This window comes from Fundulus heteroclitus, chromosome 13, assembly GCF_011125445.2.
Source record: "Fundulus heteroclitus isolate FHET01 chromosome 13, MU-UCD_Fhet_4.1, whole genome shotgun sequence".
NCBI classification, from domain to species: domain Eukaryota; kingdom Metazoa; phylum Chordata; class Actinopteri; order Cyprinodontiformes; family Fundulidae; genus Fundulus; species Fundulus heteroclitus.
In genome coordinates, this window is record NC_046373.1 from 14,109,322 (window position 1) to 14,125,977 (window position 16,656).

General features: G+C 40.6%; 1 protein-coding gene across 1 annotated transcript in view; it reads right to left on the bottom strand.

The window, feature by feature from the left end:
* The window catches only part of spire1a (spire-type actin nucleation factor 1a), a 42,357-nt gene that overhangs the window by 1,772 nt on the left and 23,929 nt on the right, over positions 1-16,656 (bottom strand). The window contains 15 exon segments of the mRNA XM_036145148.1: positions 20-144; positions 270-284; positions 286-298; positions 1,663-1,733; positions 1,817-1,954; positions 2,880-2,909; positions 5,603-5,745; positions 5,849-5,915; positions 6,023-6,174; positions 6,276-6,323; positions 9,609-9,738; positions 11,040-11,126; positions 11,243-11,407; positions 11,521-11,595; positions 14,962-15,087. Coding sequence (XP_036001041.1) covers positions 20-144; positions 270-284; positions 286-298; positions 1,663-1,733; positions 1,817-1,954; positions 2,880-2,909; positions 5,603-5,745; positions 5,849-5,915; positions 6,023-6,174; positions 6,276-6,323; positions 9,609-9,738; positions 11,040-11,126; positions 11,243-11,407; positions 11,521-11,595; positions 14,962-15,087 — 1,385 coding nt within the window.

The window sequence follows — 16,656 nt, forward strand, 5'->3', positions numbered from 1 at the left end:
GACGTTGTTGAGCCCAAACCTTCGGCGTAGACTGTGTCGGCCGTATCCGAACGCGGGTTTCTCCGGCTCCGGTGGGTCCGGAGCTGCACTGGGACCCAGAGAGTAGATGGGCAGAATGGAATAGGGCTTCGACGGTAGCCGAATCTGGGGTTAAAAACAAAAACTTTAAAGGTTTAATAAAAGGTTTCCATGCGGTTTATCAAATACATGTTGAGCTTTACACAAGAGCGGCAATTATTTCTGAAACTAGTGTTGAAAAAGGATCTCACCTTTTTTGAACACTGGCGCACACACCGGCCTGGAGGAGATGAAGAACAACTTTTAACTCGGATATGACAGAACAGATGAATGTAACAGTATTTAAAAAGCACTGAAATATGCTATAAAAAACAAAAACACCATGATTGAATAAGAAGTGATTTTTCAAACCCAAATTAAAATCTGCTTAAACTTGTCTCTACGTAACTAAAAAAGCATTTAAAAATGTGCTCATTGTCTCAAGTTGAAGAACTGAAAATGATGAACTTTAGATTTTCCTGTATAAAGTATTCACAAATAATATTTTTCAGATATATGCTGCAGATTTTGTGATCTACAGATTGGCGTACGAAACACTTAGATGTGTTTTACAAATCACCAAACGACAGAACGGTGATGTCAGCTTTCTATTCTGCAGCTTTTTTTTTGCCATCTGGACCAAATTAGATCAACTCCGTTTGAAACATCTACTGAAGTTAAGAGATGTAGTCCGGATCTTTCAGCAGTTAAAACTGAATACTTTCAGAACAGTTTGTGAACAGATAAAAATTAAAACAAATTACAAAAACACGAGAGTCGCTGCTTTGATTGGCATCTAAATCAGACCACAAAAAAAACGGCAAAATGTTGGAATAAGCTTTTGCTTCAGTTTTGATGTACCAAATCAATAACAAAGGACCTCATCTGAGTATACAATTATCATGAACGTTTCTTTTTTAGAAAAATCACATTTTCTAAATTAAAAGACGATAACAGTGTTTCAGACAAGAGTGTAAGAATCCCATCTATAAATAAATAAAAAAGCCTGAAACATTCAGTCTACTGAAAAGTGATATAATTTTTAGGACAAAAAAAATTAGCCTCAATTTGGGGGCTTGAACAGTTTACAGATATTTGGTCAGTTTTAGTACTGCATGTTCAAGGCTTGCTATAATAATAATAATAATGATAATAATAATGATAATAATAATGATAATAATAATAATAATAATAATAATAATAATAATAATAATAATAATTCAAACTTACAAGCGCTTTTTTTTGGACACTCAAAACTATTTTTATCTGCAAGTAGTAAAATCAAGGAAGGAAGGAAGGAAGGAAGGAAGGAAGGAAGGAAGGAAGGAAGGAAGGAAGGAAGGAAGGAAGGAAGGAAGGAAGGATCTAAAAATCCAAATTCATAAACGCTCCATTTTTCATTTTCCACACTTATTCAGATCTCAGAAGTACTTCTCCAATATTTCATGACAGTAGGAACCCTGAGCATGTTCCCCAAATGAATAAGTAATCGAGCTAAATAAGTCAAAACGGATTAAATTAGTTACTGCCCTCAGGGTTAATTATGTGAAACCTGTTGAAACATTGATAGAGACCCATTGCACCAGCAGCGGTGCCTCAATTTACCTTTTGCAGAACTGGCAGGTGTAGGCCCAGGTGAAAAGGGAGAACTTTTTGGTTCGACACGCAAAGCAAAGCTAGGGGAGGAAAACATGGATGAGAACGACCCTCAGAATCGAAAATGTTCAGACGTACACGTATAATGAAGTAAAACACCCACCTTTCCTTTCTTCAGAGCGGTGTAGACGTCCTTGTACTGCTGAAACTTCTCCATCTCTGCCTTGACCAGGACCTGTCTGATATGCATCACCTCCTCCACTGTCAGAGTCAGACACTCCACAGGATAACAGAACTCCTCCTGCAGGGGGGAAAAAAAACAACAACACCATCCCATCAGTGAAATATCAACAGCATCTGTAGATGACGAAACAAACATTAGGAATGTGGCATCCTCTGGCCTCCAGGGAGAGAAACACGGCGTGAATGGAGCAAGACACGACACACCCAGCATCCTCAGCAGACCAGACATGCAGCGAGATGCACTGCAAAAACAGATCTAAAGATGAGTAAAATGTTCTTAAAATGTGTGTTTTTGTCCTTGATTTGAGCAGGTAAATAATATTATTTGCCAATGGAATGAGTATTTTGACCCCTAAAATAAGATAATTAATTCAATTCAATTTTATTTATATAGCATTGTCCATGACTTTGCAGCAATCCCTCATACTGAGCAAGTGCAATTAGACATCTTGCACTTGAAATAAGATGGAGATTAAATTGTTCCTATATTAAATGCAAAAATCTTATTCCATTGGCAGATCATCTTATTTACCTGTTCAAATCAAGGACAGACACTAATTTTAAGAAAATTGTACTTATTTTTAGTTCTGTTTTTGCAGTGTGGTGATGGTGGAACCACAAAGCGCACACGTGAACAATACCTCGATGGAAACGTGACGGTGAAGATGCATGCAGAACCAGCTGATGTATGTAAGTGGCCATACACACACTTCCAGACGGTTAATTCGGGGTCGTCTTGACCCGTTTGCCCTGGACTTCTAACAACCCCTGCAGTTATGCAAGAAAAACTCTTCCCCACAGAGATTTTTTTCTCCTGTTTCATAACTTTCCTTAAGCTAATGTCGGTGCTCTCACCCAGCCAGACCTTACACAACCCTTTGAGTGAAACCAATCAAACAAATCATGCAGTGATGGAGATGGCTTCCGCAAAACGGTTGATTCTGATGGGATAATCTGATGATGTGCAGATAACTGTGACATACCGTGACCTGAGCGCCGCCGGCTGCTTCCACCTGACCGGCGTGGGGAGGGATAAAAAAAAAACAAGGAACAGAACATTGAGACTGAAACAGCAGCACCTTGTGCTCCAACAGGCTAATCACATGCACCATGTTTGGTAGAATTTAATAAGAGAACTCCATCATTCAGAGGATATTTTCAGAATCGGTTATGTAATAATCTGCAGCAAACCTAATGACCGTATACGCAAGAGGGGAGTGTTTTAAATTATTACGCGGGCTTTCCGAACATACATATCAAAGGACCAGTTTTTTTTTTTGTAAGTGTTGCGCGAAATCTAATTTCATAGCCATGAAACCATGAAAGCTAGACCGACGGTTAAAAGGTCATCTGAGATCATCCATCTTCCCTCTCATATCTGCCCTCAGTTTACTCCAAAAAAAAAAAAGTCTCGGCCGCTGCAGCCGAGCTGAGCAAAACAGACAAGAACTGAGATGTCCCTGCTGGGCTTCCCTAAAACCGCATCTGTGATCTTCTTCGCACCTCCTGACAAATTCTGCACATTTCCTGATCTGGTAAACTCCAAATCGGACGGCGATGAAGGAGCAGGAACACGGACAGGGTTACCTTCCCGATGGGACACCCGGTATACTGCAGCGTCCCATAAAAAGGACACAACTACGGGTTGGCCTTTCAGACGGTTTGGCTAATCACAGCAGATATGCTACTGAGATAAAAGAAGATGCGTCAGAAGAGGAAAGTAACCGCAAAGACCGGACTGTTTTGCTTACAGTGGCTAGAAATTGATGTACACTTTACAACTAAGGACTAAAACATGCATGTTAAACTGTTAGTTTGACATATGGTTCCTGTTAGACTAAGACCACACCACAACATTTAAAATCAGCCCAAAACATCCAGTATATGAGCGGTCTGGGTCTGCTGGGGCTCGACAACAATCCAGCGCTCTCTCTACTGCACATAATGGAGCCTTGACTGTTTTCCATTGTGAGATCATAACCCTGAGGGTTAAAGGATGAGGGGCTACGCTGACCTCATGCCATGGCAAAAAACCTTATCAATCCGTGCCCCTTGTAGCCCAATTTATTGCTCCCCCACATGCGGCAAAAACTGCTGCAACCAGCAGCTGAAATAAGCTATTCCAATCTCCAAAAAAAGAAAAACAGACCCTTAGGCTATGCCCACACAAGGATTGTCATGAATTCTCTATGATTTTATTTGTTTCAAAAATACTTTATTAGTCCCAGACTGAAATTAAATGACGATGAGCTTCCAGCTGGGCAGAAGTGCACAACTCTCCAAAGTCTGCAGGTCACTGAGAACCTGAGTGAAGTCAGATTTTCAGACTGTGAGGCAAATGTAAAATATTTAGGGAGGAAGAAGGAGAAGCAGGTCATAAGTGTTTCCTCCTCTACAGCGTGGCTGAAACTGATGCAGGAGGTCCAGAAAGCTGTGCTGAGTACCCAGAGCGCATCCTGGAGAGCAGAACGGGATCTTCATCCAGAGTGAAGCCGGCTTATAACCACTCACTTTAATCACACCACACTGTATAAATACAATTAAAACCAAACACATAACGCAGTCTAATCGCTGGTTCTAGATGCAGATTTTCTTAAAGGCCGGAAAAACAAGCATATGTTCCCCAAACGGCCCTTTTAGCGCAGTGGATCCTGTGGTTTCAATTACATCCGTGAGCCTCACTGGAATCATACGACCGAGCGCGGAGGAGCTGGTGGTGACCTCATGGTAAACAAATAATCAGTCACAGGACGGGACGGCGTTCAGCCGACATGTTTAACTCCTACAGCTGCTGCTGGACGTAAGCCACAGTAAAAAAAAAAAACAATATTTTGACACAAATAAACTGTTAAATAAGATGAAAGATAATAGACTAATAATTTTTTTTTTTAAAACAAATGGTACATGATGTCAAGTTTAACAGTTTTATTATTTTTATGGACATGCTATAAAAAAAAAGTGTGCACTTAAAGGCATGAGCGACGCTTCTTTCATAAACCCTGCTGATGGTTGTAGCAAATAAATAACCACCGGCTTCTGGTCTCAACATGGAGACTGTGACTGAGTTGGCTGGACAGCAGGCAGGTCAGCTAACCATCAGTATTCACTAAGCGACTGGACATTTCTGTCTGATCGGCTTGACTAGTAAAGGCCGCTCAGAAAGATATTTCTCCACATTCTTGACCCCACATAAGCTAATCACTCAAACATCGACTTTGTTTTGCTCGTTAGTCATAAAATCTTTAACTATGTATGTAAGTCATGCTATCCATTTAACCAGAAGTGAAAAAAATGAATATTTTGTATGCAGTTAATAATTAGTCAGACTGAGGAATCAGCAACAAAAAGCCAATTTAGCAGAGTGAAGATTAAAAAAAAGAGAGATAATCCTGTAATAGGTGCACCACTATTTACCTTACAATTAAGATTTATACATAATAGAACTAATGTGCTTTTTTATGTTATTATAGTCATATCTCTTCTGAGATCAGTGTTTTTAAAACCATTAGGTTTGTTAAAGATCTGCCAATCAAGCATCCAGTAATTACTGGAGAAGCAACGATCAGTCAGGAAGACATTGGGAAAGACATTCAGCGGGTCAAAACTTAACGGAAACTGGTCAGGAAAAGCCTGACTGGTGCATCTCTGGAAATAACAGCCGTACCCGAACAAATAACTCAACAAATAACTCCCAAAGTCAACTCACCAGCGACTTGGAGCTCTGTCTGGATGGTGGCGCGAAGGCCCGAACAAAAGCGGGCGCCTCCTTCTCAACGACGTGTCGCCTCTGAAGAGATTGGGGCTTGTCTGGATGAGGGGTGGCGGAGACAGGCCGACGTCTCGGAGGCGCTGTGGACACGAAAACACGATTTAAATAAAAATGCATGAAAAGATTGATGGTGGACTTGATAAATTGCATATCGGTACTGAAGACTACTCTATTAGCTCAGACCTTTCTTCTCCACAACGGCCTCAGGAGAAGGCGTGGACACGCTGGAGCTGCTCTTTGTGGGCTCCTCCTGTCAACCAGATAATAACACACCTTTACATTAAGCTGATCACTGATTTTTTTCAGCAGTTATGCCGACGATCATGCGGTATGAGCACAAGAAGCCAGAAAACTCACATCTGATTCGGAGCTGTCCAGTTCAGCCAGTGTCGGCGCTTTGAGCAGCCTCTTCCTCTGGCTCAGCGCCAGCGCCCTTTGAGGGGTTCCTGCGACCCCACCGGCCAGAGAGTGGGTGCTGCCGGCCAACTTCCTCTTTCCATCGGGAGTGTCTGTGGGTCAAAAAACACTTTGTTCAGCTTTTTGGAAAGCATCCGCGGCTTGCATACCTGCTTACGTTACAGCTCGTCTCCACAGTGGTGGCGACTATTACCTGAACTGCGGCACAAGTCCTGAGGCGTGCTGATGCTTTTCCCTGCACCTGCAGGAAAACGAAGCAAACACCCCCTTTTCAGTTTGGAGCACAAACAGATATACATTTCTTCCTAACGTTGAACTGATAGGACCAAGCGTGACGGGACCAGAGACTGTGCTGTGGTGCTCTACATTCAGGCAAAAATGGGTTGTGCGTCATAAGCTAAAAAGGACAAAGTGGAGGAAGGCACGTGAAGGGAAGCGTCACAACACCAGAGAAAGACGATGAGGGAAGCCACAGAGCGAAGGTTTACTCTCATCCTCCCTGTGAGGATTAACGCCGCCGTTCACCTTCATGTGAGGCGAGCCACTGGCAGCAGCGTTACGTAATTTTCCTCATACTCATCAGAGAGGGCAGATTAAAGTGGCGCCAGCCCGAAGAGGCAAAGTGCTGATCTGTGAGCTCGCGTCAGTAAATCTGCCTCAGTAGTTGCCTGAGAACATCTGGTTTTAATATACAGATCAGTATTTTACCAACACCAATTATGGACAATTATGGATGGACTGTCGCTACTTTGTCAAGTTCTGGGGGGAAAACTAAACTTGTGCGCTCAGACGAAAGAAAATGTGTTTCTACTGTTCAGAAAAAAGCAGACATCCGTTTCTCTCCTAATGTTGAATCACAGGACGGGACCGAATGAGATGGGACCGGGGACGCCGCTGTAGTGGTTTACATTTGGGCACCGAGACTTAAGCCTGACATCGCCCCTGAAGCTGCTGCACCAGTGTACCTGTCCACAAGTGAAGACAGTCTCCTGTCACCTCAGAATGAGCGGTTGCTGACCAAGAAAGAAGCCCCTGCTGCAAAATAGACACCTCCAAGCTTGACTGAAATGTGCAAATTTGGCAAGTAAAATCCATTTTGGAGGAAAGCGTTACGCCCAGACGAGACAGAAATGAGATTTTTCGGTCACAAAGGCACAAAAGTACGTTCAGAGGAGCCTTAGGTGAGGCTTTAAAACCTAAAAAACACTGTACCAACATGCTGTGGGGATGTTTCACTTGCTGCCGTACCGCTGCACGGCACAATGTAGGCGGAATAATTAAGGAGGGGAAGCGCCTCTATGCTGCAAAAAATCAACAACTCAATTGTTGTGGTTGCGACATATTTGAGTGTCACGACTAGACAATCATCCCAAACACTCAAAACTCAACTAAACAAGAAAAAAAGACTTGTTTCTGTCCTTTTTCCAAAGCTATGAACTCAGCACTGTGAAAAATAAAAATAAAATACTAAAATAAAAACCTAATGTGCTATCCTTAAAACCAGTCAGTGCCACGAATGATCAGTTTAAATGAGCTCTACAGATTCTCCCTAAAAAGTGGCTGAATATTTATCCAGCTGTACGCCAGAAGCTTTGCCGATAGGAACCAAATCTGTTGCTTCACGATAAATTCAAACTTGTGTGCAAAAAAACATTATTGTTAAATAAATAATTGCAGTTATGATTTATTGAAAATACTTTCAATAAATCATTAAAAGCTCCAAAAGAATGACCTTCTTGCCCATGACAAGTGTATTTATTATCTTTTTACACTACTCCGAATATTACCTCTGAAACATTAGAAACAATATTTCATTGCCAGACATCTTTAGATTAGGTTGCCCCGTGCTGACTCCACATCTGCTCGGCGGCTTATTTTAGAATAACTAGCAAGTGAGGCTGGGGTGTGATATTTACAGCTCTACAAGACAACTATGAAATCATATTTAAAAGTGTTAAAATATGAAAGAGAGAATAATTCTAAAAACAGCCTGGAATGACACACAAATGGTACAACAACGACTGTCATGAAATTTACCTGATGAGTCAAAACTGTAAGACATGCTTAGAGGTCGCATGACTGACAGAAATGCCCGTGTTTGGAGGGGGGGAAAAAAGGAAAAAGGAAATGGAAGCAGAAGAAAAAGAAAAAGATAACGTTAAAACGGACAGTGAAGTTACATCGTAAACTGGGAAAGTTGGGCCTCAAATCAACCTCAAATGTTTCAGGAAGCTGGATGGTTTTAGCAGCAGCAGCAGAGCCATGTTAGCCTCCCACAGCTACTGACAGGAAGACTGACTTACTGTTGGCATAGAAGTTGTGTTGTCAATAAAATCTAATTAATTTAAGGCAATTTAAATTAACAATTAAATGTATTCATTTAAGGTACAGGACACAAGGTTTCCATCTCGATACTTTACTCCATATTTTTCCTGACTCAACTTCCTAGGTTGTTTATCTGAAAATACACATAATAATCAGAATATCTGAGTAATTTAATCGTCTCTATGTTCCAACAAATAACATAAAATGGCACAAATAAGATAGTTTCTCTTTACCTAGTGTGACACAGGGCCATTTTACTGCTTTATTGCAATGTAGACCAACTTAGCCCCCCCGTCCCCCCCACCCCCCCAACTCAAAATCTAGACCCCATAGACTTGTTAGATCAGATGTTCATTCTCCATGAAAAACTATAAATTCTTTAAAGTCCAGTTTTTGTTTTGTTTTTTAATCTGTGATCGATCTATTTTGTTTGGAAATATAAACAAAAACGGAGTTTCAGTGCTTTGGCATTCAAATCAGAACCGGTTTAAGACCCGCAGGCCCAGTTTTAAATAATGATCTCAGAACATACTGAGGGTAAAAAAAAAGTAGCAAACACAAAACAATGAACGAGCTGGATTAAAAACCTGAACTGAGACGTGCCAAATTTAAGATAAAGGACGTCATCTGCAAATAAAATTATGCAATAAACCCACAATTTAAAAAAAATGGATTTTAATCTTTCAGATAATAGAATAAGGAATAAAGCCTCGAAACTCAAACCTGTATCCATACTCAACTTCTTCTTTTTTTCCTGACTTAAAAAATGAAAAAGAAAAATCCAATTTAAAACTTTTCAAAACTTGAGTAGGAACCCTGTAAATTAAACAAATACCTTATTTAAAATAAAAATTGACTAAGTAGGACCGTAACATAGCAAACAGACCACAAATGCCAAATATATTCAGGAAAAAAAACAAGTCAAGGCTCAATGATTCAAGTCAGTGCGATCCTTGTTTAAACACTGACATTTCTGAATTATTTAGCGAATCCGTATTGTTAGACTTATCCAGATGAATGTAGTTAAAAATGAGTAAAATTAGTTTTTTTAACCCAGAGTAAATAAATAAAATGCCAATAAAAACAGCCATGCACTAAGTTACTTAACACCCTTTTCACAGGAATTTCTTCTACAGTAGACATGGTGGCTGATCAGTTATGCTTGTGCGCCAAGCTGCAAACATCATTTCATGCGTCTCACCTAGGCGGTTCCTGCGAATCATATCGGGTGAAACCGGCCGGAGCTTCCTCTCAGCTTTGATGTCCTCCAGCAGTCGCTCGTGGAGGCTCCGAGGACGTGGAGGATGGGGCTTGAGCTTACGTGCTGACGCCTGCAATAGTAACAGAGGTGAGCTCTTGCTGGAAACGAACACCCGCACGCATTTTCAACTTTTGCCTTGCATCAATTCATCCAGTTACTTTAAAGTAGCATGAAATACAGGATATTTTATGAGGTTCCTCATCCTGTATGCAATAGAAGCTTGTCTTATGCACTCTAGGGCTGGGGGATAAATCGATTTAATCGATTAATTCGAGTTTTACAATTCTTTAAGATTTCATTTTTGGAAAATCTGGATTTTATTTTGCCAATACACTCATTGGGTTTCCATGAAGAGAACAGCATGTGATGCTGAATATATGTTTAGGCAAAATTATTGTCAAAATATTGTTAAGTGGAAACTTTTTTTTACCATAATACGAGGTACTTCATTTACTTGTTTACTTTTTTCGTTTTAACTTAGTTTGATGTTCACAAGTGCAGTGAAGCCTGTTCTTAGCTCAATGTGTAATACCACTAGCAGCAAATGTTTTGTTATATTTTCATTGTTTATAATGGCACGGCTGCCATCTTGTTTTACAAGCATGTTTCACAGCTTGTTTTTAGTTGCACTTTGAATCCAGGTCAACTCCCAGATGAAATGTTTGACATAAAAAGCAAGATTTAAAATCATTTCTTGAATTTCTTTTTATGAAACAAAAATGAGGAAAAAAAATCACTCAATCGGATTTGTTATGATAAAATCGGAGATTTATTTTTTAATCCATATCGCCCAGCCCTAATGCACTCCTCCCTTCAGCCTAAGCCCACTGGTTTCTTACGGGAGATAAGTCTGGGGAGGGACAAAGATGTTTCTGGGAGAGGGTTGATTCTTTATCTAGTGAACCAGTTCTGTGTTTTGGCTCATGATGAAGCTAAAAAGACTCAATAACCACGTATGTTAGGTGTTATGGCAGAATTTTATTCTAAATGTCCTGGTATTTCAAACAAATTCATGATGCCACGGACTCAGGAAATACTTGCTCCTGTGTTTTCTAGAAGACCAAACCGACCCACAGCATCATGGATCCTCCACCGTACATAACAGTGTTCACAGGTTACTTTTCCACCTTTTATAAGACTTCTCTTGAAGGCTGCAAAGTCTTTGTCTTGTGATTTTTAAAAAGTATCCATATATACTTGCAAAACTAGAAAACTGACCAAATGCACTCCTTTTCATTGTCATGTGGGGTTATACTACTATCATTTAGAAGTCCTTTATTTTAAGGCCTTTCATAGCTATTAATACATGTGAAGTATTTACTGTATGCTGAAATAAATAAATACAATTATTGCATATTTGGAGCGACTTACGGGGTTAAGAGGAGGCCGTGATCTGATGAATTCAAGAATGATCTCATGTGCGCTCTTCTTTAATCGTGGGGGGATGTCTCCATTCACCTGCAACAGAATAAACCAAATATTGTAAATAATGCTAAATAAATAATAAAAATTAATAAACCAAGAATGCTTAAATAATAAAGTGTTGTAAGACGGGAGGGAAAAAAAACCCTCACCATGACTTTTCTCAGCTTGTAGCGTTTGGAGCGGATGTCGTCCATCAGCATTTCATAGGGCGTGAGCTGGTATTCTATGGGCAGCGGGTTGTACTGCCGCTCCTGGACCTTCTTTAACTTCACACCGTGCCGTAGATCCCGCATCACCTGCACCCAGAAGCGGGCCTGCGCGGAATACGTTTGAAACGGGTAAGTGACACAGCGGGTTTTGATTTACCGCCACACGATCTTGGTTTGAATCTACCAGGGTGGAGCGCACAAAGTCTATACCGTCTTACCCAGTCAGCGTTTTGCAGATCATCGAGGTCTTTCTCGGGCTCCTCATGAGTCCCGCCCTCCATCTTCCGAAGGTTCTGGTCGACAGAAAATGGGGGAAAGAAGAAAAAAAAAACATGTCTATGTTCAAAATACAGCCAAATATTATGCTTAACTTACGGGCAGACTACCTATGTTATCACTGAGAACAGGTTGTGTAGTGAGTGAACGTTGTCTCACATGATCCTGCTGATAACTGTCTCATTCTGAGTCAACAGCACGCCGGAGGAAATAAAATAATCCAATTGTCTTTAATGACGCCGTTTAATGTGCCTCTCCTGAATGTGCTGTACGAGCCACTCTCAGTTCTGTTTGTCTAATGTCAGTGTCTAACTAAAATACTGATATTCTATGAATAATGTGAATTTTTTTGTGGTAAATATTCTCAACCCTTTTTAAGCACAATTTGAGTTAACAGAAAGATAATATATATATATATATATATCAGTGTTGTAGTCAAGTCACTATGCCTCGAGTCCGAGTCCAGGTTCGAGTCTCCAGTGTTCAAGTCCGAGTCAAGTCCAAGTCATTAAAAAAAAAACCGAGTCGAGTCCGAGTCGAGTCCACTACTCATCCGAGTCAAGTCCGAGTCGAGTCACTATTGACGTGTGATGTATGACATGAAGCAGTAACATTCCATTGCACTAATAACTCTTTCGCTGTAGTTACCCTTGGTTTTACTCGTTAAAACTACCGCTTTTTCCAAGTGTAAGACGTCTCCTAACCATGGTTTTTAAACATTGTTGTTATGGAACGCGCAACAGCGACTCGAGGTACGCTGATAGGCCGCATATGAAGGATGTTAAAGCCGCAAGCGGCGTCGATCGGCCCTCGCAGCCAAGCGCACTCCGGCCTATTGGCCACCGCCGCGGCTCCGGCCGGCCGGCGGGGTTCGCGCACCGCCGGCCGCCCGCCACCGCAGATGCTGTCACGCATTTTCCTCGCCCGTCCACCGGGCGATTCCCACAAAGGCGTTCGGCAGCGTTCCCCCATGACTCACAACAAATCTGGTGTGGATCGGTCGATGCAGCGAGGAGATACAGCCGTTGGATAATGATAATGCATTTGGCCACCGGACCGGACTAAATTGTTCGGCGGGCTGGAAAATTTATGCCGATTCCTGGACGGTGACTACAAACAGAAAAAAACTGCAAATGACGCCATGAACGCCGAGCAGGAGAAAAACAACGACTTACCTTCCTATCAACTTGGCCAGTTTTCCAGTCTTTCCGAGCCCTCGACACTCAAGCCATCGTTTGAGCTGAACGTTGGTATGTTGTTCCACAGTTCTACCAGTAAAATAGGCGCCTGGACATCCTCTTGTGAAAGTTTAACAGCGGAAAAGTCGGTCATATAGTTGTATCTGTTGCATGTGTAACGGCTGGTTGCTACTTGCGCTCTCACACTGTTTGCCCAACCTTAGCGGCAAGGGGCGTTGCTCATGAGATGGTGACGTCACGTGCGCGGTACGACATTTAGATATTAAAATCATACACAAAATAATATTCTAATGACATATAAAAATTATAGCCTAATGATATAAAAAAAGTCGAGTCTTTTTCTCAATTTCCGAGTCAGAATGATCTGAATGTAGGAGTCCGAGTCCAAGTTCGAGTCATCAGTGCTCAAGTCCAAGTCAAGTCACGAGTCTCTAAATTTAGCTAATGACTCGGACTCGAGTTCGAGTCTCGGACTCGAGTACTACAACACAGATATATATATATATATATATATATATATATATATATATATATATATATAAAAATCTTGGGGTTTTAATACATGTAGTTTCTAAGCATATGGTTCCTCTACATTTTTTTAAAAACTCCACACTTTCACAATCTGCATCCAGGAGAGTGATAATGTCAATTCTTAAAGGAGAAATGCAAAAAATGTATTATGAATTTATCGCAGGGCCTCCGAAATGAACAAAAACTGACGACTGAAAAATTGGATGCACAGACAGATTAAACAATGACCCCATGCATGAATTCTGCAGATGAATCTTTTTCTTCCTCCATCCTCTATTTTGTTTCCCCATACTTGACCAGACCTGGAAATCCCCAAATCAGATTTTCTGATATTTTTCCAGAATGTGTATGAATCCTGTAAGTATTGTTTTCTGCTGATTCCAGCTATAATGTACATACTGTCTCTTTGGTGCTCATTTACTGAGACTATTCTGGTTTCCCGTCAAAGCAAATCTAAACATGCTTAAATTCACCTTGCTTTTATGGATCTTCGAAAAAGACGAGGGAGATTGTAAGAAAACAAGCCGAGGGAGTGAAGCAGCTATCTTTACACGTGCAAAATTTCTTGATCGGATTGAAAAAAAAAAAGTGAATATATTGTTTACATGGGCAAAAAAAATCAATTAATCTGATCATGACGTACGTTTACATGCAGCAGACTTTATTCAGAATACAAGCACTGTGACAATCGCAAGGTCCTCAAACTTTCCTAAAAACCACAGAAGAAGTTGTGCTTCCGTCTGTGTTTTTAGTTTGACCCACGGTCTGAAAAATAACTATTGAATAATAATATACAAACAAACATGGAAAACGAACAACTATATGTATAAGCAAACGCTTAGCAACACATGCCATTGGTCTTCCTGCATTACTGGATGAAAGACACAGAGTACACCTGCTCAGTAGAAGCAGTGTGCCCATGATCGGAATAAGTATTTAGATGGACGTTGTTTGGTTTAACAATCGGCATAAACCACCCGTCTCAATCGGAATACATTTTCTTTTTATTTGAGCTTAATCCGGTCACAATATTCCGATTGGCATGTTTACATGATGCATCTTTACCCTAATTGACCCATAAACATAGCTAGTGAGACAACCTGACTCAACGAATGTACACTACAAACAAGGTCATCGAAACCTTAATTTAACCAGTAAAAGAACAAGAACTGTTTGTTCTTTGCCATCTGAGCAGAATTAAGTCACACCGATCGCTGAAGTCAATCTCTCAACTGGACAAACAACTGTTTCAGTCATCCTGGCTCAGGATTGTTTTGTTAGGGTTTTTGTTGTTGTTGTTTTTTTTTTTTTTTTTTTACTGCAGTGTTTCCGGAGCGGTAAATTCCAGTAGATAAATATAGTTTGGTGCCTTCTCGGAGTCTCTTATTTGTTTAGTCGTTTGCAGTTTTTCCTTTTCCTGACACACCTTGGTGGTAGAAATACTTTCTTTTTATTTACCTTGTGGCTGATAAAAAGAAACTATTCAGACAAAAAAAAAACACCTCGCTTTGGGAAAGTAAACATAGCAATGGTTACTGGAAGTCTTAGAGGAAGTCATTTGAAGACGTGTTAAAGCAGGGCTAACATTTCCTAATGAATTTGACCCTCCTCACCGGAGTTACAGTCTGGTAAGTTGCCAAAATCTTTTCTCACCTCCTTGGCATTTTTAATCTTCTCCAGAAAACTGCGTAGCTCCCTGGTCTCGGCATAGAGAGCCCGGCACACTGCCTGGTAATGGTTCGGAGCATCGGATGGGCTGGGCAGGTGGGATGAACAGATCTAAGAGGGGGGAAACCAAAGTTGATGACAGAAAGCTTAAACCGTTTATTAGAGCTCATGAAATAAATATTATGTATACATTCAAAAAGTATCATTAGGGAGTAAAAACGGTAAAGAACATCCTTGGTTTTATCCTGTGCAGGTATTTCTACTATATATTATATTCAAAAATGAAATAATCTATTATTATCATTAGGAATATAATATGTCTTCTTTTTCTTTGTAGTCCTGTTTTTGTTTATTTATTTACCACCCTGCAGATTCTGTTTTTATTATTATGATTGAGTCTGTAGATGTGACCAAAAAAAAGTGACCAAAAAGAAAAAAGGAATTACAAGTTTAGCCCCATTTACGCATCATAGCAAAAGTGAGGTTTTTTACAGTCATTCACGGGAGAACTGTCAGATTTCAGCAGATTGGTCTGTCAATAAATAGCTGCTGGGACACCGACCTGAATACAGTTTGCATTTAGATGAAAAGATATTTTTATTCTTAACAGCTATGCTGACAACCTCACTGAAACCACAGCACTGAAAAAAGAAAACAAAGATATCAAAGCTGAACCTGATGATCCAGTTGCACCGATGTCTGACTAGATTTTCCCGCACACCTTATAAGGCTGTGCCCTCTCAGGTATTTGAGCGATTGTACTGGTAGAAAAATAAGCATGCGTCACCAAATTAAATGTTCAACTGAACAAAGATGAGAACCAGACGAATGACATATTTTGTCCCGTGGGTGTGGCTGGAATGACTCTCACCGTGTGCATGAAGCGGTTGCAGAGCTGGAGATCTCCTTCAGTGACAGACTGATGCATCCGAGATGCACAAAGGAACGCTATCGCAGGTCCTTCCTCCCAGCAGCTGCTAGACTTTAGAACCGTCACTGCTCCCAACAAGCTCAATAAGTGTTTACATCCCTGCTGTTATTTGCTGTTTCTTGTAAATAATACATTTTTGCACAACTATGCACCCACGTAAATTTTTTCTTATTATTGTACACGGTTGCACATTTCTTTGAATCTCAGTATGCTCAGAATGCTTTTTGATAGCTGCACATCATTTTTGTTTTCCTATGCTATAAGTCTGCCCTTAGAGTACAATCTCTTATTCTTACTTTCTGCTTTTATATTTTTATTTTCTTTTGTGTGCCCCAGAATGCTTTGATTTGTCTTTCACTTTGCTGCTGAATTTCCCCACTGAGGAACAATAAATGTTATTTCTAGGCTAACTTCTTTCCATTCCATTCTAAATTGGCATTCCTCCTATTTTGGCATCCATCAGAGATCTGATTGCTCCATATGTTCCTAACAGCACTTCGCCCTCAGACTGTAGGTCTACTGATGGTTCCTAGAGTCTCTAAATGTAGAATTTGAGGCAGATGTTTTTGTTATTTTGATATCAGGCTCCCCACCTGTGGAACCAACTCCCAGTTTTAGTCCGTGAGGCAGACATTCTGTCTACTCATAAAACTTTCCTTTGATAAAGCTTATATTTATAAGAGCACCTTATCCTGAGCTATAGCTGTACTACAACAGGCTTAGGCAGCTGGACGACACAAAGACCATTT